Genomic DNA, 26,811 nt, shown 5'->3' on the forward strand with positions numbered 1-26,811 from the left:
AGAATGCTGCTCTAATTTGATAAAGGTTGCTTTTATATTTTATAATTTTTCGCTGGTTCCGGTAAGGAAAAAACGGTAAATATCAATAAACCGGTAATTCCATGTTTTATATTACCCGATAATCGGTAAATTGAAAAGTCGGTAAATTTGCAATCTCTATTATTATAATCTCTATTATGGTAGGTATTTATTAATTTGTTAAATCAAACTCCAGAATTTATTCTGTAAATAACTACCTATACCATATTTGCCTCAACAATTGATCTAAATTAAGCAAGCAAGCACCACTAAATCTTTAATTTGTAAAATTCTATTTTTGGAAAAGCCAATAATATCTCCTGTAGAAATAGCAATGAATAGTGGCTTAACATTTATTTATCTTGATCAAGAGTTGATCAAACATAGATTACCAGACAGGTCGAATGACTCATTCATATATTTCGAACATTTCCCAATAAGCTATAAATAAGAAGTCTAGCAAGAATTAATTTACAATTTTAATCTGTTTTGCGTACTTTAATATTACCCGCTTAATATCCAGGTCGTATTTAATCTTTACGACCTGTTAAACCATAACGTGAGAATATAGAAGGATAGAGCCTAAACGATATACAGGGTAACACAAGTACAAAGTGCATATACCTAAAGGTAAAAAAGTATTTTAAGTTAACGTCACTTTTTTGCTACTAAAGCTAATCTGAACGAGCCTACTTTGTTTACGCGGAATTCAAACCGCAGTCCTAAGCTATATCATTGTCAATGGCCTACTGATTTGCCGAGTATCTAAATCGACTCTTACTCACGAGAAATCCGATCTCATTCGGCCTTGAACCGGCGCGAATGAGCAGTGTGTATCAATAGATTTTACACTCTTGCTATGGAACAATAGCATGATAGAATTTCCAGACGGCCACCCGTCCATCCACTCGCATTTTCTGATAACGCTTAACTTCGGTGATATATCGGGAACCGTGTTCCGACGTAGCTAGGCCGGGCCGTCGCCAGTCGGTATTCAAAAAAGGCTCCATATCAAGAGATTCCTATATGAGATTTTCGCTCTAGCCTTCTTTTACAAAATATCCAATCATTCAGTAGGGCATATTTTAAAAATATTTTCATTAATATACAGGTTGATTTAGATATATTTTATACTAAAGTTGTATTTTTTTAATTGAATGCTGGATATCTTATTTCCCTAAGTGGATTTTCCATAAAAAGTCCAATCAAAAAAAATATCCGGGTTACAAAATTTCAACAAGTTTACCCAATATTATTGTTACGAATTCAGTTGGTCCACTAATTTAAACTCACGATAAAATACTTAACGAATTTATTTTCTCACTATATACACACAATTTATTTTGATTACAACACACAATTAACTATTTAAAAATCCTTCACCAATTTGTCACCGTTCGCTATTCAAAAACTGACTAAACTATCGAGCGCGGTAGCGCTTTATATATTGCTGCGGATCTTCTGGCACATTCTATTCTAGAATTATATCGAATTCTTTTGGCTTCGAGCAATTTCTGTTTGGTTTGAAATTACAGAACTCGCTCTTCTTCTAGTTGGCTCGTTCCCGACAGATGTCGCCATACACCTTGACATTGCCTCTTTAAATTTGATCTTCCAGATCAAGGTTTCCTGTTTGGTATTTCTTCAATCGATTGGAATGAACTACTTTCATCTTACCCTAGGGCTGCGTTGAATCCGGTACACAACATCATTTATCCTCTTGATAACTCCATAAGGACCTTCCCATGCTGAAGTTAATTTTGGAGACCGTCCTTTCTTGTGCTGCTGGTTATACAGCCATACCATATCACCCTGTTGAAATCCCGTAGAGTTAGCTCTGAGATCCTGGCCGGCCGTAGCGCAAGCAGTAGTGTGTCGATCTGCGGTGCGAGAGATGGGATGGTACTCGGTTCGATCCTCAGCCAGTACGGTCGCTTTATTTATTTAAATAAAAATATTGATTTATCTAAATAGAGCGACCAGCGAGCCGCCACCTCAAGGAAGGCAATGGCAAACCACCTTGAGTATATTTGCCTTGTATAGCCTCTCAAATAGTGCCGTTCGGATTCGGCGATAAACTGTAGGTCAAGTAACATGTACTTGTGAAACACTGATGACATATATCACAAGTACATGCGAGAGGTAGCCGACGCTCTGTATAGAGTATGGCACTGTAAGAAGAAGTCCTCCACGTTCGTGGTGTTGTCGTCTAGTGATCCGAACACCAAGTCACAAGGCAACCGTAATTCTAGACCGAATAAAATCTTTGATGGTGAAAGTCCGATGGTGTTGTGAACTGCACTTCTATACGCCATTAAGAATAGCGGTATTTAGTGATCCCAATCTCCTTGATGTTCATCCACCACTTTCGAGAGGTGTTCTTCAATCCTTCAATGGTCTTATTGAATCTCTCGACCATCCCAGCGGATTGCGGATGTAAAGCCGTTGTCCTAGTTTTGTGGGTATCAAGCAGATCGCACACAACCGCTGGAAGAGTCTTGACTCAAAGTTCCTTCCTTGGTCAGTGTGAAGATCTAAGGGAATTCCAGATCTACTGAAGACATTATTGACTAATACTTCAGCTACAATCGATGCTTCTTGATTTGGAATAGCAAAAACTTCCGGCCATTTACTGAAATAATCCATCGCCACTAAAACGTACTTGTTTCCCTTGTGCATTTCAGGGAATGGATCCGCAATGTCAACAGTGATTCTTTCGAATGGAAGTCCAACGTTATATTGTTGCATTTTTCCTCTAGATCTAGTGCTTGGTCCTTGGCTGGCTGCGCAAATTTTACATTGTCGACACCATTTCTTGACATCTTCGCAATAATCTACCCAGTAAAAACGATCTCTTATTTTGCTCAGGGTCTTGTTTACTCCAAGATGGGCTCCAGTTTTACCACCGTGAATTTCTTCCAGTACCTGGCCAATCTTTTTACCGATAACTGAGTTGTTTCTGTCCTGCCATCCGCACTTTCCCACGTGCGCTTTAATAACCCATTTTCAACCACCAATGGAGCTAGTTCCAATCGCCAATTGACCACCAATTCAATCACCCAAACTAGAGCGTTTCCAATTCCAATATCGTCAGAATATTATGTCTTGATATAATAATTAATAAGTATAATACCGTAATCAAAACTAAAATTATATATTTTTGGGAAATATTTGTGGGCTGTCACATATATGCCTGTCACAAATATAACAACTATTGTATGTTACTAACGGTCTCTATTTGTATGCAATCAAATTGACATAAATACATGTTTCTAAAGCATAATATAATAGTTAACGCAAACAATTTTCAATGCATTTCAGTCACTCATTTTCAGCTATTTTACAACAAAAACACGTCGGTTGGTTGTCATAATTAAATGAAATTTAGTGTAATTAATTTGCATTAATGATTTGTTGATGGAATATCAAGTAGCTACGGATTGACGGTTGGTAGGTGTGAGTATTTTTTTAATATGCACCGTGATAAGCCGCTAGTGTCTTGGAATACAGTATAGGTAATAGTGAATAACAAATCGTCCTATTGCTGCCAAAAGTCACTAACATTTTTCCGAACAACCCAATTCAATCACTAACTATGTTTTGAAGCGGAGAATCGATTGCAAAAGTCATTAACTACGATTTCTGGCTATTTATGTTTTATTTTAATACCGAATAGTTACTAACTATAACATCTTTATGCAATGCAATTCATCTTTAGACGCATTTTTCTCGGAAGTAATAAAAAGTAAGTTAGTGACTTTCCTCAGCAATGGGACGAAATATAAATCAATCATGTACGAACAGAGATTTTTAAATAAATTTTATGCTAAAAATATTGCATGTATTTTCATGAATTACATATAATTACGATGGGAGTTTTTTTATTTCTACTTAATTTAACATTGCGCTTATTAGAAATTGATCACATTTGTACTGGACACTAATTTTAAAGATATTATTTTCGAATTGTCTGAATTATAATTATAATAATTATAATAGCATAATTTAATTATTACAACTATAACGAATATTTATGATTATAGGATTGTAGAATGATCAGAGGATCTTTTTTCCTCTTTTCCACTGACTATTGGTTACCATTTCACTACTTTTTATCGTCTATTCGATTTGTATCTGTAAACGGTATTAATTAGATATTAGCAATATTACAGGCAATATTATCTATATTTCCGTTGTTTATTTTGTTCTATAGTTATCTTTATATATTTTTACTATATAGATTTGTCTGTTAATCATTGTTTCTAGAAATTGTTTGCTTTACCTAAATATTAATTTTTGTCAAGTTCCTAAATGACATGCATCATGTACCTATGTGTATAACCTACAGACATTTTCAGCAATCGTCATTTCAGGGACTAGTTTGAATCCATTTTTTATCGAATGGTATATCTCTTGAAGTAATAATTTTTCTAACGTATGGTATATGTATGGTATACCTATGTCTTGAAGTATTGAACGTTGAAGATTGAATGATTCCATACGTATAATAAAAGTCTATATCAACACCTTTAGTATTTTTTGTTGGTAAAGTATTTTTTGTTGGTAAAGTTACATTTACGTTATGCATCAAGTTATGCATTTACCATTCAATATCGAAATATTTTTCACATTGATTTTCTTGCTAAAACTGGCAAACGTTTATACTGAATTAGCTACTGGTTTAATCTAGATCAAATAAAGAATAATACAGAGATTAAAATTTTATTGTCCCATATTAACTATTAAAGCGTTTAAATTCAGCACAATCATTTATAGTATATTAGGCAGATATTAGGTACCAAATGAACCAATAGAGTACAGTACGGTACAATACAGAGTAGGTCTTAAATAAGTGCAAATATTTTAAGGGTAGTATATTTCGACCCCAGAAACACATCTATGGGGTTTTTATTTACGAAAAAAAAATTGTCTCCTCTTCTTTTACTTATTTGAGATCTTTCGATCTGTTAATTTTAAGGTTGCCTCTGTAGGAGTTCTTGGGAGGTGGACTGCCAACTGTCTTTCCATATTTTTGGAGGTCTTCCCGGCTGTCTCTTACCCCAGGGTTTCCCTTCAAGGGCTATGCGTGGTAGCCTGTTTTCTTCCATGCGTTTTACGTGTGCGAACCATTGTATTTTTATCCAAAAAAATCCTTTATGGGTTTTTCTTGCCACTGCACTGCAAGAAAAATCTACAAAATAAAATAGTTATTTTTGGTAAACACTTCTGGCGTTAAACCTAAACGGACGCTGCTTGTCAGAAGTTGTGTTTACAGTTATAAAAATTTGCCTAACAAAGAAAAAAATGCTTAAACGTTTCGGAAAGTTTTCTCTTTCCGTCGTCGGAAACAAAAAAATATAAAGAATCAAGAAAAAACTATTTAAAATATTTAAATTGAACTATTCGAGAACACTTTACTTTTTAAAACAGATACGTCTACAAGAAATCGTTGACGTTCTGTTAAAATGACATTATATTAAGTTAAACTTCAAAATTAACAATTACTACCTGATAACAATTACTTAATAAGGTAAAACCAAAAAGCCCCAACTTTCTGTATGATTATTTTTAAATTTTACGTATGTTATGTTTATTTATGTTATGTTCTTTAAAATCAAAGAAGCGATTGCCATACATTACTAACATCTACAGATGCATGAGCAATACATTTATTTTTATTGGAGTGAATTAAAAAAGCCTCTTTTATTTTTCTTTTAGAGGCTATCGCTTCTTTCATTATAATTTTGGCGTTATTAAAATTTATTCTGTGCCCTGTGTCCCATGAATGCTGACAAATCTTAGATTTGTGAAAATCTCCCTTTCTTAAATAATCTTTATGTTCTTTAATTCTAACATTTAAGGGTCTAGATGTTTCACCAATGTAAAATTTATCGCATTCACAGGGTATTTGGTATATTACATTTTAATATTGAAAATGTTTCTGTTATCCTATATAAGGGAGCCCAAATCGAATTAAAATGCTACATTTGCCACACCATGACGTCATATATACAAGGGTATAGGAAATCTCGGCGCAGCGGCGGCAGTCGGCCAGCGCGCGCAAAAACCATTACATCGCTAATTGTTTATTGATATATCTTTATTAGTTTAAAAGCAAAAAATATGGGGTTTGCTTTGATACCTTGTCAAGACATAAGCGAAACTTTTAAATTGTTTCTTTTTTTCATTTAGGCCTTCGTTTTTCGTTAAATGAAAGTTATATTAAAAAAATCTATTTTTAAACCAAATTTTCGCATGATTGAAATGATTATTCATGTTTAAAGTTTTTTTTGGTCATAAGCGCTAATGGAAATGTTTTTCCGTAAATAATTGTAAAAAATTACTCCCTACGAAGACTTTATTGTGTACTGGATCAAAAAATAAGTATTTGTTTTCTCTATACGGTGGTATTAATATATCGATTTTTGATGATAGTGCCCTTCTACCCGGTCTAATTTTGTACTACTTTCGGAATAAGGGTCCCCATATCATGTACTGTACTTCCATCCCTGAAAAATTCAGCTTGTGACACCGAAGTGAGGAGGTAACGTCAAAATAAGCTTTAATCTATCTACATCATAGGTAGGTGTAGATACTCTAGGTATATTCTACCTAGACAGTAGCTAAACTAGCTGACAGTAGTAATTAATTTGTTATCCGATAAGTAGTTGTCATTATATAAGTTTAATCATCTTATACCTCCTATAACGGTAGGTTTTGGATTTTTCCTGATTGGTTTGTTAAACAAAAATATACTGGGCATATAAATGTCTGTTACAGGTTAATTCGTTAAAGAAATATGTTACACACATATTATTTTAATAATAATAGTATAATAGTAATGGCTATATTATGTTATAACACATACATATGTACTGAATGTACTTATTTTAACCAATGCCATTGTTTGGTTTTTTTAATCTCACAAATAAGAAATGTTTTATAGTTTTTATTATAAAAAACAGTGATTATACAATTTATTTACACCCCTTACACTGTTTTCTGTATGGGGTGTAACCAGGAGTATATTTCGTAACCTCTTACGATATAAGAGGGCCACAAAGTGTTTTATTACTTAATGCTTAAAATTTAATAATATATTTGTACATAAAATAAAATAGACTAGAAAGTCAATTAATTAATATTGACGTAATTACTAAATAAGTACAAGATTTTTTTTTCTAATTATTTTAGTGTATTTTAGTCACCTAATTATAAAGGAGAGATATCCAACCATTGCATTATTTTACTCACAAATAAATGTTTTATGGTTTTTATTATAAAACAACGATTAATTTATTATACACCCCTTAACCCAAACACTCCAAGGAGGATATTTCGTGACCCCTTATTTAAAGTGGACAAGCTTTATTAGTCAATGTTTTATAATTACCCAGCGTCTTTAATAAAAATCTAATGTAATTTTTCATAGAAATGATCTGACATAAAAAGCAAATTTTATCAAAAAACTTTTTGATTATCTACAAGGAGTAATGCCCACTAATGCCAAGCTGATTCCAATATAATACCACTAATACTACGTAAATATGTAACAAGTAATAAGTAATGTTTCCGGTGAGACCGCGTATATGTCACCGGATTCTGGTTAGTATAAAGACTTTTTCTATAGAAAGAGTTTTTTCTATATTTTCCTTTCAAAATAAGACTAATTTCTCCTTATTCTTTTAAATATTACAGTGTTTCTTTTTCCTAAAATGTTATACTTAATTTTCGCTTAAAATTAAAAAATCACCAAATAGAGAAAAATATACGTTATTGAATAAAGTATATACAAATCACTTTACCATAACAAAAATCATGGCGGAAGATATTCAGGTGGCATTTCACACAATTATCTATTAAAATCGAGATTAAATAATAAACTTGCGTAACATGTTATACACGAGATAGAAAGTTTCAGAATCGATTAATACGCAATACGCTACGCAGTCAACTTATTCATATGCGCGGATGAGCGTCTTTAAGACTCTTCCTTCGGCCAGGGTCACGACGCCGCCGAAGAGGAATCGGCCTACGTTTGGCTAAACAGGTTGGACACGGTGGAGTACGATATTGGCGAGTCTGAATATTTATAAAAATTTGCAAAGTAAAATATGTTGGAAAAATAATTAATTCATACATATATAAAAGCTCAAAGGGTTTTTTTGTTGCATCCATCCCGCCGAAACCGCTCTACCAATCTTGATGATTCTTTTTTTAAATGAAAGGTATATATGTGTAGATTTGTTATGAAGTATTTTTATAGTGCTTAATGGCTATTTCTTTGTGTAAAACGACTAAATACTAAAACATACCTGAAAAACACCTACACACAATACCTCCAGAAATAAATTATTTGTCATTGTCAGTGGTGTGTCAGATTATATATTACGTTTTTAGATATTTTAGAGTGAGTTCATGCCGCCAGCTTTACATACATAAATATTAGCACAAAGGTTCGTTTAAACGACATTAGTGAATTAGCTACACAAAGCGATTTTAGGAAATTCATCCTCTTAGAGAGTAAAATTATCTCGGAACAGTTTGTTGTATGAAAATTCCTTACTATTTGGTCTAGAAGAATGAAATCCTACAAAAAGAATTAGAAGAAATTTTTGAAATTCATCAACCAAATGGTAAGTTAGTAAAAGTAGTAAAAATTTATATAAAACTTGGTGACCTCTGGATTATACACATAAAAATTGGCACAAAGGTAAAGCGAATTTATGAAATTTATACCCTTAGGGAGTAGAATAGGAAATGAAAGTTTGCTGTACGAAAATGCAATATTATAACATTATAAACTAGACAGTATAAAATTTTATACAAGGGTTCATTTAGTGGCATCATAACGAAATATATCTTCCTCAATTATCCTTCAAAGAATAAAAAATAACCTATAAAGAGAGTATTAGTGCTCTTAATAAATAAAAAAAGATGAAAAATAAAAAACATCTATGCTCACTAGCTCTCTATAAAGAAGTTAAAAATCATTTAAATCAATGCATGAACGATTCGAGGTGTAACGCGAACGTAGTCGCGAGAAAAAGTTAGTAATTTATTAAATTATTTTATTTAACTCATTAATTTTCATTGAAAAAGAATTTTTGTAATTCGCCACTATATTAGTTAAAAACTAAGAAACTCATATCAAATTTAAGTTTTGGGATTTTGACTTATACTTTTTACAAAATCTGAACACATTTTAAAAGAAAAAAAGGTTTTGATAATATTTGTGTAGATTGACTACAAGTTGTATAACATAAATTTCTACGACCGGTCTACCTAGTGGTCTGCAGCATCGCCTTGTGGTGCAAACGTGGGCCTGTTAATCTGTGACGTGACGCACAACAGCCAAGAAAAACAGAAGCGTGGCTAAGAATTTAGTAATTTAAAAAAAGTCTTTTAGATACAGTAGTAGGTATTAAAACTTTTGTGTTTAAATGGGGTTTGCCTTTAACAGTTAAAAATTATATCGTAAAGTGTAACTTTCCGTAAGAATTCTTTTTTTTGCTTGCTTGTTTTACGGATAGGTGCGATCGCATAATTATTATTGATAATGTTTTATTTAATTTTAACATTACTACTTTTTCAGTGAATCTTTAAATCTGTTGTTTTTTGTTAAGTTCGTTATTTAAACATATGTATGTAATACACTCATATTAACACTAATCATATGTTTACGGTTTTATTCATCATTTTCAATGCCCCCCCGGTTGCATCTTTGTAAAGGACTGTGAATTTTTTGTTTGTTGTTCTGTATTCATTGGTTTAGTATGTGATAAAATGGATCTAAGTGTATTTTGTGTTTTGAAAGATGTTCGTATGTTATATTGTTTTCCTATCCTTATTTTTTCCGAAACGCCTCGTACGTATGAAATTGTAAGTTGAATATATTGTGTATTGTTATCATTGTGTCTATGATTTGGGGTTTGTATTTCGTTTAATGTTTTCTCAGTAAAATATGGTGGATAGTCGTTTTTTATTCATGTATTTTTTATGTGGTTTATATCTCTGTTTAGTGAAATGTTGTCTGTACATTTTATTTTTGCCCTATCATATAAACTTTTTATAACACCTTTTTTTACCCTTATACTGTGATTAGATGTGAAATTTAAGTATCTATCTGTGTTTGTGGGTTTTCTGTAAACATCTAAAATTAATTTATTTTGAAACTTTGACACTAAAACATCAAGAAATGGCAAACGATTACCTCTCTCTACTTCTAAAGTAAATTTTATTTAATTTTTTTTTAAACCCATAAAGAATTTTTTTGGATAGATGAATCCGCCACATAGGTATAGACATTTTTTACATGGTCTTTTTCTTTGCCTACCCCATCTCACTACGTCCTGTATTCCACATGGTTGTCTGATATTTGTGTTTCTAATTCTGTCTCTTCTAGTCTTCCCCATTATGGTTCTTAAGTTCTTCATTTCAGCGACTCTTAACATGCTTTTGGTCTTGTTTGTTTCCTCTCGGATTTCTATGCCATATGTCATTATTGGTCTGATGCAGGTCTTATAAATTTTAATTTTTCTGTCTGTTCGCATAAAGGGGTTTGTCCACACTATTTGTCTCAGACATCCTGACATGGCCGTTGCTCTGTTTATCTGGCTTCTTAGATCTTTCTCTGGATCATGGTTGTGCGACTTATCTATTCCTAGGAATCTGAACTGTGATACCTGCTCAATAATTTTGTTTTCTGCTACCAGTTTGCATCTTACCGGCTCTTTAGAGAAAGTTAAGCATTTAGTTTTTTTCTGTGGAGATAATCATATTTAATTCACGGCTTACCCGATAGAATTTATGAAGCTGTCTCTGCATATCGTCAAATATCGTCCTCTGTCTCCGAGATAATGGCTACATCATCAGCGTAATACACCATGCTAATTCTGTTGTGTCCCATTCGATAACCGATATTCATCGAGGTCACCTTTTCTATGATGATGTCCATTAAAAGATTGAATAAGAAGGGACTAAGGCTGTCTCCTTGTCTAATGCCTCCTGGTGTTAGTATGTCTCGTGTTAGATTATTACCTGCTTTCACTTGAGTTGTTATCGATATTTAGCTTTCTGATGATTTTCACAATATTATCAGGCACTTTTTTCTCTTTCAATAAGTTTATAATGTCAGATAAGCGTACTTTATGGAATGCTTTTTAGTCAAATCGATGCAACAAATATATGCTGGTGTATTAAACTCTATTGCTTTTTCTTTAATTTGTTTGATGATGAATACGGCGTCTGTAGTTGATCGATTTCGTCTAAAACCTTGTTGTTCGTCCCTATTCGTAATTTGTTCCTCGATTTTTCCTTTCAAAATATTAGTGAAGAGTTTCATGGTTGTACAGAGTTATGCCTCTATAGTTTTCGGGTATAGTTTTTTGTCATTTTTTAAATATAGGAATTGTGATGCTTTTGTGCCATTCTTGAGTAGTTTCTAATGTTTCGAGAATCTTGTTAAATAACAATCTTAGATATTTTACTAGCTCGGGACCACCATGCTTCAAAAGTTCATTTGTAATATTGTCTGTTCCTGGCGCTTTTCGGTTCTTCAGTTTCTTCATTGTTCTAAGTATCTCTTCCTCTTCGATTGTTGCGTGATAGTTTGTTTCGTAGTTTTCGATATCTATTGTATCTTGTATACTTCTGTGAAGTATTTTTTCCAGGTCTTAATTTCAACTCCCTTTGTTTGTACATATTCGTTCACTGATTTCTTTCTGTTTTTTAGCATCTTCCATACCTTTCTTTGTGCTCCGTACATGTCATGGTCCATATCGCTTGTGAATTTACTCCAGTGTTCTCGTTTTATTGCTTTAATTCTAGAATTCATCATATTTCTTACTGCAACATATTCTTGATGGGTTTCCTCCGATGGTGTGCTTTTGTATTTAGCTTCGCTTTTTTTGTTGTGAAAGATCTTTGATTTCTTCGGAAAACCAGGGCTTTGTGTTGTTTGTAGCATTTATGTTTGTCTTCCTCTTGCCGATGGCCTCTTCGGCTGCCATTAATATGCATTGTTTGGTGTTTTTCGACTTTCGATTTCGTTTTTGGTGTTTTTGGTGCAGTCGACTTCATATTGTGATGTGTCCATTATTTTTAATTTTTCTCCTAATCGGGTTTTGTATAAGGTTCTTGTGCTGTCGTCTGATAGTGACTCGATGTTATATTTTTCTATTATTACTGTTGGTTTTTTCATTTTACGTGGATATTCCATCAATATTTTGCATAGTATCAGGTTATGATCAGTACATAAGTTAGCTGAAGTAAGGGCTCTAACATCTAGTATCTGTGATGGATTGATAGTTCTGTTAGTTATTATAAAGTCTATCATTGATCGATACCCTCTGGTGTTATTATATGTATATTTGTGTTGGGGTTTGTGAGAAAAATAATTGTTGTTTATTCTCAGCTCATTTCGCGCACAGAAATCAATGAGAAGATCTCCATTTTCATTGATAACCGGTTCATTGAATGTTTGCTTGACCATCACCTATTATGGCATTTAAGTCCCCAAGTATAATAACTTTATCGGTATTACATATTTTGTCGACTGTATCTTGTAGTTGTTCGTAAAAGTTTTCTCTTTCTTCTGTGGGTTTGCTTATATCAGGTGCATATATACTTATAAGGTGTGTCGAGATGTTATTGATGTTTATCGATACCTTCAGTATCCTGTCACGTATCTATTCTATGTTATCAATGTATTGTTCGTACTTTTCATGTAGTAACATTAGTAGTTTGCTTGTTCATGTTTATCTTTCCCACTGTAGACTAAGATATATTCTTGGTACTTGGATGTGCCGTTTCCTTTTCTTTTCATTTCTAAAATTGCGCAGATATCGATTTTTGTGCTGTTTCATCTCACAAAAAATCTCTTGCTCTTTTCCATTCCACGAGGTTACATTCCAGCATGCGAGTCTAGTTATGGTACGTTTACGTTTCAAAAATCGTTTCCTTTTCATAGCGTGGGTCGTCATCGTAATATGGTTCAGATCGGATTCCGAGGCATTACCACAGTTTAAAGAATATAAAATATATATTATATATATATATATATATATATATATATATATATATATATATATATATATATATATATATATATATATATATATATATATATATATATATATATATATATATATATATATATATATATATATATTATATTATATTATATATATATTTTATATTCTTTAAACTGTGGCATTACCTTTTGTTCTGTGAGCAAAGTTTTCTTTTACAGTTTTACCCATAGACTTAAAATAAAATATAGACTACACTATTTACATCTCAACGCGGACAAACAACCTTTTTTGTAAACATGTTTACTTCTGGGTACAGTCGACCGAGCCTTCCTCATCCAGCCTATGTTGTCACGTCTTTAATATTATCAATATTTTTTTTTCTTGTTATACACATATATTGAGATATTAATACTACAGTTTAATAAAGTAGGTTTTAATATTCCATAGATGTATTAAATAGTCCTTATACTACTAAATTATAAGTCGGATACTGTTTAATAAGGATAAGTTCTTTACAATATGACAACACCGATTAGAGGCGAGGGAGCCTATTCATTCATTTATTACCTTGTAGTACGCGTCGCACGTGTGCGGTAAAGCTTTGTTGCCGCTATCTCCCCGGCTGTATTAACGCATTTTCTTAGCTTGTAGTCCTTAAGTGTTTATTTTATTGACTTTTTCTGTTCAAAAACTATAAAATATGGTTCGCCAGTGCCAAATTTGCAAGAAATTTGACTTAAATAATCCATTTAAGTCTTGAAACGACTTTTGACCGGTAGGCAACTCTCAATTTACCCATTGGCAGTCAGTGGCGTTGTTGTAGAAAGGCACTTATTTAGATAATATTTTAGTAAAATGTAAAATCTGAATTTTTTCTTTTACATTACATTATTTACTTACTTACATTGTAACAAAATCATAATTATAACCCTGTTAATAATTAATAATGTTTTTATTAAAAATATATTCCGGTTTATTCTAAAATTATCTTCGGAATCTAAAATAACGTACAAGAATTTTAAAATGATATTACATTATGAAACAATATTTTTAATATACCGGGTCGTCTCAAAAAGTGGCTCAACCCTATAACTTTTTTTATTTTTCAGGTAAAAAAACAGATTTGTAAGTTAGTAGGTATATGACATAAATTAGGATTTATTGACCTATGCAATTGTTTTTGGTCTCTTCCTGTTTCACCGAAATGATTACATCTTTTGATTTTTAAAGGCACCCTCGGTATATTGCTACTTTATTCGATAAAAAATGACACTCTGAATAGAATGACATATCATATGTCAACTTTTGACATTGTCGCTTAAAAACATATCCTATTTTAAATTTCAATCCAGTTTTTTTCAATCCACTAAGTTTTAATCAACGAGCCTTGGAAAAATAGTTTTGATCGTCTAATAGGTTTCGTGTCTTGTCTAGGCCGGTTAAAAGATGTACAAATCGTATTTTTAATCATACATATGTCAATTTTTCAAATGGAACAAGGGTGACTCATTAGCATATTTGGAAAAAGCATTTTTTTATGAATATATTGATACCACACACTTGGTATTTCGAGTCAAATTGTCGTTATGAACCGCGTGTTACAATTACAATTAAACCATATGCGAAAATGTCAAAAGTTGACATATGATATTTCATTCTATTCAGAGTGTCATTTTCTATCGAATAAAGTAGAAATATACCGAGGGTGCCGTTTAAAAATTAAAAGTTATAGTCATTTCCGGTGACACAGGAAGTGACCAAAAACAATTGAATGCGTCAATCAATCCTAATTTATTTCATATACTAACATACTAAATCTTGTTTTTTTATTTGAAAATATAAAAAAATTATGGGGATGAGCCACTTTTGAGCCGCACCCGGTATAATAAAGACAGTACCGAGTTAAATAAATGTAGTTTTTATTTTATCCACTTCCTATCACCTTCCTTGCTTTAATGGAACAGATTTATGTTTTCTCTAATTTACATAATAAGACATCACTTAACTAGAAAAAAAATTACAACAATCATTTTTTTTTCTCTCCCTGTCGCCGATTCTATTATATCTGTGGAATAGATCCGGTTTTGATTAATATTAGGGGTTGTAAATGTTTGACTAAAATTAATAATTTATTATTAATTTCAAAAATTACGTAATTTCGATTATAAAATTTCTTCTATAACGTGTATTTTATTATGTTTATCCTTTTCGGACTCTAAGACGTTTTTTCTAAACTTTTATGTAAAAAACCTGTCCTAAATCTTAATAAAATATAAAAACGTTTAAATACGATATATTTTTAATTTACTTATAGCTTCATTAAAATAAAAAAATTACCCGGCTATGATACGGAGAGTTCAGGTGTACTTGAGAAACGAAAGACAGTGTTGTGTTTCTCGGCAGAGTCGTCAGGGAACGACCGTTACGACAGAGACAACCTATTTATCGCTCGTGTCGCACTCGTTATAACCTAAAACAATAACACAACAATAACAAGACAGTGTCTGACCGCGTGTTCCAGCTATTTATGAATGAGATGCTCAGTCTATATTTTATTTTAAGTCTATGGTTTTACCCCAGGTAGGGTGCTAACCTAACTTGAGAACCCTCCTCCTTTTACCCGGGCTTGGGATCTGGCAGCATGACTGCTTGAGTTACTCAGTTCACCCGTCAGCCATACAGGCGGAGTTGAAAAAAATTGTATATTTTGAAAATAAATGTGGAAATGTCATTAGTTTTTAGTTAAAAATCATAATATCTTGATAATATGGCAACATAGGTAGTGATAAAATTTAGAAAAACGAACACCTAGAAAAAATTTAGTGGTTCTTAAAATTTAAGCAATTAAACTAAAAGTTTAATTGTTACCAAATATAGGTATACCTACATTCTTTGTGAAGATTTCTGTTATTAATAAATATAAGTTTCAACTTTTTTTTTATAAATTCTTATCCACAAATGTGTAACTCATAATAATGTCAACTATCCTTTTCTATATACTACGAGTATAATATTTATTCCCTTCACGTGTACCTAAAATAAAAGTATGATTATAAAAATGTTTTTATCGCTTTAACGATACGATTAGCTTTTCGATGGTGTCAGAGATAAAGAAAAACATCAAAACCACAGATAATACCTTGTGAGTTATTTATAAGAGGGAGATTAACATCAATCGAGCCAGACGAATAATCATATTCTAGCGCACCTTATTGAACCTGACCCGCATAACAATTCCATCTGTAGAGGTCGGCCAAAATATTAATAATTCAACGATGAAAAAGAAGCCTTGACATTGTGTTGTATTCTATATATTAACTTGTACTAATGTAAGAATATAATTTAAATATTTATAACTTGTGGTTGTTGACATCCATACAAATATGAAAAATGATTTAATACATCAAAAATTACAGGATGTTTTACAGAGTGGTGAATCCAAGATGAGGTGTGAATCCTAACCTAAACATACGAATTTCGAAAAACTGGTTCAAAAAAAAGTTTTATTTTGCATTATCAGTACCTATGTGACATACATACATACAGGGTGTCCCACTTAAGATGGATACAAAGCCAATATCTTGGTTGTTTGATGAGCGATCTTTTTCATTTTTGGCAGGAGGCTGTATGGCTATAAGAGATACATTTTTCCCAGGGTAAGAAATGCGATACCTCATAGACGTACGTTTTAATGGGGTTTGATATTTTTCGAGTCAAGAGTAAACTACTCTTAGGACAGTATTTATTTCAAATCTGATAAATTATATTGATTCCTCCTTACTCAAGATACTTAAGTTCTAATTTTGATAAATATTGATACAGGGTGTGTTATTAAAATAAGACATTTTTATTTTTATTATTATTTTTTAAGTACTTACGACGCCACTGGATAAACAACTGGTTTATTATTAATTATAACCAATTATCAATTAGTAATCGATTTAAGTTATCAGATATAAAGATATAAGTTCGTTGTAGTTTTATAAATCTTTGTTTAGAACATATTTTTCAAAGTTAATAGTGATTGTCATTCTCAATCGATGTTCTACGCAGTGTAGACGTGTTCAGTGAGCTCCCAGCACTTTAGTTATTACTTGTTTTAACATCTGCGATAAAGTAGTGGTCAAGAAAAATGGCGACAAGACGAAAAGTTGAAGAAAACAACGAAGAATTAATTAATAAAGTTTGTATAAACTTTGCAGAACGTATTGAAAAACAAATAAGCCAATTAGAACAAAATTTTAGTGAAAAAATAAAAGAACTATGTGTAACTACTAAGCCAATTAGAACAAAATTTTAGTGAAAAAATAAAAGAACTATGTGTAACTACTAACGCAAATTCGGTCAAGATACAACAAATAGAAGCTCGATGTGAACAACTTGAACAAATCAGTAAAATGTCAGTACTGAGATTTATCGGCGTAGAGGAGACCGATGATGAAGACTTAATGGAAAAAATATTGAATATAATAAACAATATTCTTAAAGTCAACTGTGTTCCGAATGACATTTCAAATTTATATAGAATTGGGAAAAAACTTAAGACAATTCGTCCCATATCGGTACATTTCACAAGAATCTTGAAGAAAGAAGAAATGTATCGTGAAAAGAAAAAATTACACAGTTCTCCAGTTTCGATATACGAAGATCTTACCTCAACACGTTATAATGAGTTATCTCAGACAAAGCAAATATATGGAAAAAAGAACGCATGGTCTATGGGTGGTAAAATTTATTATTACAATAGCCAAACGAAGAAGATGTTATTATTTCCAAGCGGGACCAGGGTTTGATCGATGTGGTAGAGCTATACGTGCAGTATTGGTATTTGTTTTTTTTCGGGTCAAGAAATTCTTTAGAATTTTTTTGTTACTGGTCTATAAATTGATAAATTGCTTTGAACAGGTTAAAATATAGTGTTAATTTTTTTGGTAATTGTCTGAATTACTATTTATATTTGATAATGAATTGTATTCATTAATATTTTGTTAAGGACCTTTTAATAATCAGAAAGAAATATTTTATTATTTTTATATACTAATTTATCGGTTATGTAGGTAGGGAGCTTACAAGAAGCTAATTTGTATTCACTTGATCACAGAGAATGGTGACTGGGTCTAATTTATTTTCGTTTGGTCATTTTAATATAAGGTCATGCGGCACAGGGTTTGATTCATTTTCTGATTTTTTATCTCACGAATCTCTAGATATTGTGGGGCTTTCTGAAACATGGTTGAATGAAAATATTACTGATCTACAGATAGATGGTTATAATATGGCAAGGTTGGACAGAAATTCTAGAGGAGGAGGTGTGGCTTTTTATATCAAAAATTCTATTAAATTTAAAAAAATAGATTTTCTTGCTCAAAACTACATATATCTGGAACAACTCTGGATAACGGCAAAGATTAATGGTAAGAGAATAGATTTTGCATCTATCTATAGACCACCTAATATAAATTTAATGTCAAGTATCAATGGTTTTGAAAATGCTCTTACTCATGTTTTACCAACTTCTGACATAATCCTTGTTGGTGGTGATTTTAATATAGACATGTTACTCACTACGGGTGCATCTGCTTTAATGAATAATCTGTTCTCTAAATATAGTTTGTATCAAATTGTTACAGAACCAACTAGAATATCAAATAATTCGCAAACTTTGATTGATTTATTAATAGTATCAGACAGACATATTGTGAATAATGTGGATGTATTGCCGATGGACGACGTGTCAGATCATGCACTTGTCTGTTGTAATTTTATGAAAATTAAAAAACAAAAGATTGTACCATTTCTACATACGTATCGTGATTTTTCTAATTTTAATTTGCAGGAATATGAAAGAGATTTGCATCGTATTGATTGGTCTTATATATTTAAATGTGAAGACGTTGATGAAATGGTAAACTTTTTTAATGTACATGTGAACAATTTATTTGAACTTCATGCTCCATTCAAAACGGTAAAAATATCAAAACCTCCGGCACCTTGGCTATCAGACAATCTCAAAACAATGATGAAACTACGTAATAATGCGTTTCTTAAATATAAAAATTCAAAAAGTGAGTTATCATGGGAATATTATAAACAACTTCGAAATTTTGTCAATATTGCAGTACAAAATGAAAAGGAAGCTTATTTGAAATTTAAATTTAAATCTAATCCGAAAGACTTTTGGAAGTCTATTAAATATTTAAATATAGGCAAAGTGAAGGATGCAAGTTGTATTGAAAATTTTAACACTGAGGATCTCAATTCTTATTTTGTCAATGGAATACCGTCCATAACAAAACATAATGGTTATAATGATCTCTTGCACAAATATAAATCGTCACGGTATTTTGAAGGTTTGAAAGAATTTAAATTCAAATCAGTGTCAGAGATCGAGATCAATAATATACTCAATACACTTAAAAGTAACTCAACGGGTCCTGATGGTATCAATTTAAAAATGTCTTTACTAATTTTCTCATATCTAAGTCCTTATTTAACATTCATTATTAACTTTTGTCTTGAATCTGGTCAATTTCCAGAGGCTTGGAAATATTCCAACGTAATACCTTTAGCTAAAGTTACCAATCCTACGGACGTTAACCAATTTAGACCTATTAGTATTTTGTCTTTGTTATCTAAGGTGCTGGAAAAGATTACTACCACCTCATCAATCGGGTTATCGGAAGGGATTCAGTACGACTACGGCATACGATATTTATTGTTCAAATGATAAAAACTTGGCTACTTGTCTGGTCTTATTAGACTTCAGCAAGGCGTTCGACAGTGTGGACTTCGTATTTTGGAGTATCAAAATCAGCAGTGACTTTTTTCAATAATTATTTCAAAGGTCGATATCAGACGGTTGTCATAGGAAACACTCACTCAGGTTTACTTGGAAATTACTAAAGGGGTCCCTCAGGGTAGTGTTTTGGGCCCGCTACTTTATACACTGTACACTGCTGATTTTCATAACTTTATTAAATATTGCTCCATTCTTACTTTTGCGGACGATTCACAAATATATATTTCGTTTAAACCTGAACAAGCTCAAATCACAGCTCTAAATATAAATGAAGACTTATTTTCTATTCAGGAAGTTAGTTATTCTCATTTACTGTCACTCAATAACAATAAATCTGAAGTTGTTCTCTTTGGCAAAGAGAGAGCGAGTATAGCCAGTGATTTCAAACCAAATTTTCGTATTAGTATAAATAGTAATATTTTAAAAATAAATACAGTATGCAAAAATTTAGGACTGTTTATCGATAATGATTTACGTTTTTTTACCCATGTTAACCACTTAGTTAAAACTTGTTTCTACATTCTTAAACATTTGTACATGCATAAATTATATTTGGATACTGAGGTAAAATTAAAATTAACTGAAAGTCTAATTTTAAGCCGTATTGCATATTGTAATGTTGTTTACTGGCCCGCACTTTCTCAAACAAATAAAAACTCATTACAAAAAATACAAAATTACTGTTTGAGATTTGCTTATAATTTAAGAAAATATGATCATGTGTCTGATAAGTTTAGAGAATCTCACTGGTTAACTCTGGATGAAAGATTTCAAGTTCAGATGGCGTGTCTTGTTTTAAAGTTAGATAGCTTTGGAATACCAGAGTACCTCTGTAAAAAATTGGTAAAAAATGTAGATATCCACAATCGTTTGACTAGACACTCCAATCTTTATAAGATCCCCAGGCACTCGACAGCACAATTTCAACACTCTTTTTCTTATAGAGCGGTTAAAATTTTCAATAGTATTCCTGAAAATTTAAAGACTTGCGATTCTCTGGGGACTTTTAAATCAAAATTTATTAAACATTTCAAAAAAGAGGCAGTAAGATACTTAACTTAAAAAATGGATGTATGTTACACACCTCCTTGTGCTTTCTAATTCTTACCTTGTGTGAATTCACCATACAATTTTAATATATGTTTTTTTGTAATTTTCTGTGCTTGCATGACCTTAGTATTGAAAATTATTGTATATAGATTTAAGTTAGTTTTAATTCTTGTTTATATGTATTGTCAATTTATCTAAGACTATAAGTCTAGTTTTCTGTCTGTTACAAGTCAATAGAATATTTTGGTTTGATGGTTGCGTGGAAGAGCATGGTATATGAACGCCGCCATCTTGTTGAATTTTTTGTTACACTTTTCCTTTGAATATTAATAAAGATACTATTATTATTGTTTTAAATAATTATTTGGATTTTTTAAAATATTCCTCAATAAAACGAACAAAAATCATATTTCAGATTCCATTGAAAACTGTTTTTTTTTAGTTATTTTGTAACTCATTTTATTCATTTGTATTAGCAAACTTAAAAAACAATTTTTTAAAGTAAACAAAATAAATTGAAAATATTTAGTTTTTTTGTATCGTATCTTAATTATTATGGAAGCTATCTGAAAACTTAAATCGATTATTAATTGATAATTGGTTATTGATAATAAACCAGTTGTTTATCCAGTGGCGGCGTAAGTACTTAAAAAATAATAATAAAAATAAAAATGTCTTATTTTAACACTCCCTGTATCAATATTTATCAAAATTAGAACTGAAGTATCTTGGGTAAGGAGGATTCAATATAGTTTATCAGATTTGAAATAAATACTGTCCTAAGGATAGTTTGTTTACTCTTGACTCGAGAAATATCAAACCCCATTAAAACGTACGTCTATGAGATATCGCATTTCTTACCCTAGGCAAAATGTACGTCTTATTATACAGCTTCTTGCCAAAAATGAAAAAGATCGCTTAAGATATCCATATCCATCTTGGGACACCCTGTAGATCCTGTATTTCAAAGATTACCCTTTCTTTTGATTTCTTGTTCTGTATTGTGCATTAGGGTGTCCGTTATTTCCCAAGTTGATTTTTTTTACGCTCTCTGAAATTTTAGTTTTTGCTCTAAAAAATATCCAACGTAAACACGCTCTTAATTTTTAATTTAAACCGTGCCGGAATCATGATACTTTTCCATTTTCCAAACGTACGTCTATGAGATATCGCATTTCTTACCCCAGGCAAAATGTACGTCTTATTATACAGCTTCTTGCCAAAAATGAAAAAGATCGCTCAACAAACAACTAAGATATTGGCTTGTATCCATCTTAAGTGGGACACCCTGTAGATCCTGTATTTCAAAGATTACCCTTTCTTTTGATTTCTTGTTCTGTATTGTGCATTAGGGTGTCCGTTATTTCCCAAGTTGATTTTTTTTCAAAGATTACCCTTTCTTTTGATTTCTTGTTCTGTATTGTGCATTAGGGTGTCCGTTATTTCCCAAGTTGATTTTTTTTACGCTCTCTGAAATTTTAGTTTTTGCTCTAAAAAATATCCAACGTAAACACGCTCTTAATTTTTAATTTAAACCGTGCCGGAATCATGATAATTTTCCATTTAAATAACATGGGATTTTCTTACGTTAAACGCTATACCGGGTATATTTCAAAAGTGGCTCACTTATAACTTTTTTATTTTTTCAGATAAAACAACGGGATTTGGTATGTTAGTATATGACATAAATTGGGATTTATTGATGTATTCAATTGTTTTCGGTTACCGACACCGGAAATGACTACAACTTTTGATTTTTAAATGACACCCTCGGTATTTTTTACTTTATTCGATAGAAAATGACACTCTGAATCAAATAACATATCATATGTCAATTTTTGACATAGTCACTCAAAAAAATTGTATTTTAAATTACAATCTAGAGTGCCATTGCTGTATTAAAAACACTAATTTTTAATCAAGGAGCCTTGGAAAAATAGATTTGATCGTCTAATGTTTTTAGTGTCTTGTCCTGGCTGGTTAAAAGATGCCCAAATCGTATTTTTAACCATATCTCATTTTTTTCAAATGGAACGAGGGTGGCTCATTAGCATAAATATTTGGAAAAAGCAGTTTTTTACGAATAATTTGATACCACACACTTGGTATTTTGAGCCAAATTGTCGTTATGAACCGCATATAACAATTTCAAATAAACCATATGAGTGCCATTTTCTATCGAATAAAGTAAAAAAATACCGAGGGTGCCATTTAAAAATCAAAAGTTGTAGTAATTTCCGGTGAAACCGGAAGTGACCGAAAACAATTGGATACGTCAATCAATCCCAATTTATGTCATATACTAACATGCCAAATCTCGTCGTTTTAACTGAAAAAAAATAAAAAAGTTATAGGGGTGAGCCACTTTTGAGATGCACCCGGTGTACGGGAGCTATTCATAACATCCTAGCTAACAAATTGCAGTACTATGGTATCAGGGGAACGCCTCTTGAATGGTTTAAGTCCTACCTTAACAAAAGAAACCAGCGTGTGAGGGTTGATAAGACTGTGTCTTCTTGCAAGCCAATAGAATGCGGAGTACCTCAGGGCTCAGTGCTAGGTCCTATTTTGTTTCTGTTGTTTATCAACGATATTGCTAGTCTGGACATCAGTGGTAAAATCTGTCTCTTCGCGGATGATACTTGTTTCACATGGAGCAGCCCGGACACCACGGCACTTCATAGAACCATTTCCAGTGACTTAATCAACATAAAAACATGGTGCGATTCTAATTATCTGTGTCTCAACGTCTCTAAAACTAAAGTCTTATCATATAAAAGTACGTTGCTACCTTTTCAACTTGATAATACCACCATTGACGTCGTTGATTCTGTGAAATTTTTAGGCCTTGTTGTGGACAACTATTTAAAATGGGATTTGCACATCGATGCTTTAGCTAAAAAATTAAGTTCTGCCTGTTTCGCACTTAGATCAGTTGCTAATGTGCTTAATTTGTCAACATCTAGGACAGTCTATTATGCCCTTTTTGAGTCGCATCTCCGATACGCACTTCCATTCTGGGGTGCGTGTTGTGCGACTCAATTTGAGCGTATCTTCAAATTACAAAAGAGAGCTGTGCGATATTCACTGAGGCTAACCAGTCGTGCTCACTGCCGGGACTTGTTTAAAAGATATAAAATATTAACTCTTCCTTCCCTATTCATACTCGAATCCGTCTGCCTAGTTCGCAAGCACGTATCGAGTATTTCTCTAGCCAGTTCATGGCTATCCAATTAGGAACGCAGAGCATAACATGTATCTGCCAACCCCTCACTCTGAGTTAGTAAAGAGTTCCATATTGTACAATGCAAAAAAAATGCACAATCATCTGCCATCTGAAATTGATTCCATTTCATCCTTTCCTGCATTTCGCAGAGCCTTGAGATCATACTTACTGGAGAAAGCCTTTTACGCGGTTAACGATTTTTTTATTAATATCTAGGGTTCTAAATTTAACACAGATTCACTAAATTTAAGAAATGATTTTGTTTTCTATCCATTTAAATTTAGTATTGACATTATATACATTATTTATTTACATGTATGTTTATATTTTATTTATATTTAATTAAATAAATTTTTGACAATGTACAATTTCTATAATTGTATAAAGTATTGTTTTAGTTTTGTATGTTTGCATTAGTTATATGTTTTTTATTGTTAAGTGAAGTTTTGTATGTTTTTTATATTCTTTTTTTTTAAGCTTTGTCAACAAAATTGTTTAATTTTTTTATGACAATAAAGCAATCTCTTTCTATTATTGTTATTATAAAAAGGGCATTCATAAAAAAATATATCCTTCAATTTAATAGATGTTAGTAAGAAATTTCACTTCAAATATGCGCACATAGTGCACACACAATATTTTTACCTATTTTTTTGTTGTTTTAGGTTGTGTCACCGAACACATGACCGAACTCAATCCATTCGGTGATGTGCCTTACAAGCTGAGTCATCAACTCTGTCGCGCCTTCATCGCCACCAGGACCTTCTACAAGGCTCTCATGAGGGCGGCGGAAGCGGCTCGAACGGTTACCTCGCTGGCCATAGACGACGAATGTTCCAGCAGCATGACCGTCATGCAACATTGCGGTCATTGCAGGGGCGAGGTAGGAGCAGGAGCATGTTGGCGGTACTGTGCGGATACGGTGACGTCGTGTTTGAGGCATTATATTCAGCTGAGCGATAGTTGGGACTCGTTTGTGGGTAAGTAACTTTTTGGACTTAACAAAACACAATATACCCCTAATAAAGATTTGACAGAGCGTGAGTAATATTACGACCCTTTTAATAGCTCAGTAACTTTAGATTTTTTGACCAAAAAAAAAGTAGTCTGATTTTTTTTTGTTGACGTCACTATTATAAGTCTGGATTATATTTTAGTCATTTTATTTGGAATGGTAACGTATGGTTGGAATGTCAACGAAAAGGATAAAGTTTTTCAGCTCAACTTCTTCTTTCTTCTTCTTCCTACTCTATATTAGTCAGATTGCCTGTTTATTCTTCACATCATGCCTACAGTTTCAATCGATGGTATTGTTATCACACCATCTTTGTCTTGGCTTTCCCGTGCTTACTATTCTTCCCTCGTCCATTCGGCTTATATGTTCATTCCATTCGCGTCTTCTGCTCAATACCCATTCATTAATGCTATCCACCTTCTTGTTTACGTTATTTTAGTTGTCACTTCGTTCTCTATCTAGCAGCGTTCTACCTGTGATTTTGCGGAGGATTTTCATCTCGCTTGTTTTGATTGATTCTTAATGAATCGCCTTGTCGTATTCCTTTCTCTGCAGTTATTGGTTCAGTAAGTATCTGGCACGCTTGGTGACAGTTTTTTTCGTAGTAGTACACCAGAATGTTTGATGGAGGAGAGACTGGATTTCTTAATCATGGAAACCCTCGAGATTTCCCGAGGGTCTTTATTGGGACATAGTACTTCCCATTTTCCCCTATGGGGATTTAAGGCGTTCTCATGGTATGAGGCCTCTCCTGATGCATGCCTGTAGTGTCGGCATTATTTTCCAGTCTCAGTTTGTGTTTTGGTTGCGATTTATGTTGGAAACGTGTGCTACTCAACCTCAACACCTCCTTCTGCTTGGGACAGTGTGCTGGGGCAAGTTGCTCGGAATACAGCTAAATCCTAGTCTTATGTGTTATTTTATCGATAACATATTTAGTTCAGTCACTGGGGATTTTTGCTTGGAAAAATGTCCGGAAGTTTTGCAACTTTGCAGGCTTATAGCACACTTATAGGTTTTGGGGTCCCTAACTAAAATCCATAAGATGCACATTTCCAGACTTGCCGCGGGCGCCGCCATTTTGCCAAGATGGCGCCCAAAATCGGTATTTTGTGAATATCTCGAAAACTATGCGTTTTTTGCAAAAAATTAAGGAGAGCAAAATTAAAGAGAATAAAATTTCCTATAAAAAAGGTTTCATGAAAATTTTCGCTAAAGTCAACCGTTTAGGCACAACATCCCTGGAAATTTTACAATTTTGCGTAAAATATGATATATTATGTATAGTCAATTTTTCGAAATCAAATGTCGATTAGGGTTCACTAAAACTAGTTTTAGTTTAGTTTCTTTAATTTTGTCATAAAACAGTGGCGTATCATTAATTCGCTCATTAATTTATGAATAATTAATTTTAATTATTGAAAATGTGTACTTGTTTCCACACCACCCAAGAGGTAAAGTATATGGCGCGTTTATTTTAACGTGGTCTTCCCGGAGGCCTACTCCACTAGATAAATTAAAAACTTTAACTTATCTGCACAAGACCGACGGCTCTGGTTCATTGATGCCAAAGTCGATTGTGTCTGCTGTGCTGGGCTCATCAGGGTGATCTCTCAATACGTCCAACTCTTCATCTTCAGCAGCCAGAGGGATATCTATAGGCAAGTCC

At 32.5% G+C, this 26,811-nt stretch overlaps 1 protein-coding gene across 1 annotated transcript in view; it reads left to right on the forward strand.

Annotated features, from left to right (window-relative positions):
* The window catches only part of LOC115878112 (glypican-6), a 372,496-nt gene that overhangs the window by 316,617 nt on the left and 29,068 nt on the right, over positions 1–26,811 (forward strand). Inside the window, exon 4 of the mRNA XM_030894481.1 lies at positions 24,793–25,107. Coding sequence (XP_030750341.1) covers positions 24,793–25,107 — 315 coding nt within the window. The remainder of the gene's footprint in view (positions 1–24,792; positions 25,108–26,811) is intronic.

Source organism: Sitophilus oryzae, unplaced genomic scaffold (assembly GCF_002938485.1).
Source record: "Sitophilus oryzae breed Bouriz unplaced genomic scaffold, Soryzae_2.0 scaffold_1500_pilon_pilon, whole genome shotgun sequence".
In the NCBI taxonomy this organism is placed as follows: domain Eukaryota; kingdom Metazoa; phylum Arthropoda; class Insecta; order Coleoptera; family Curculionidae; genus Sitophilus; species Sitophilus oryzae.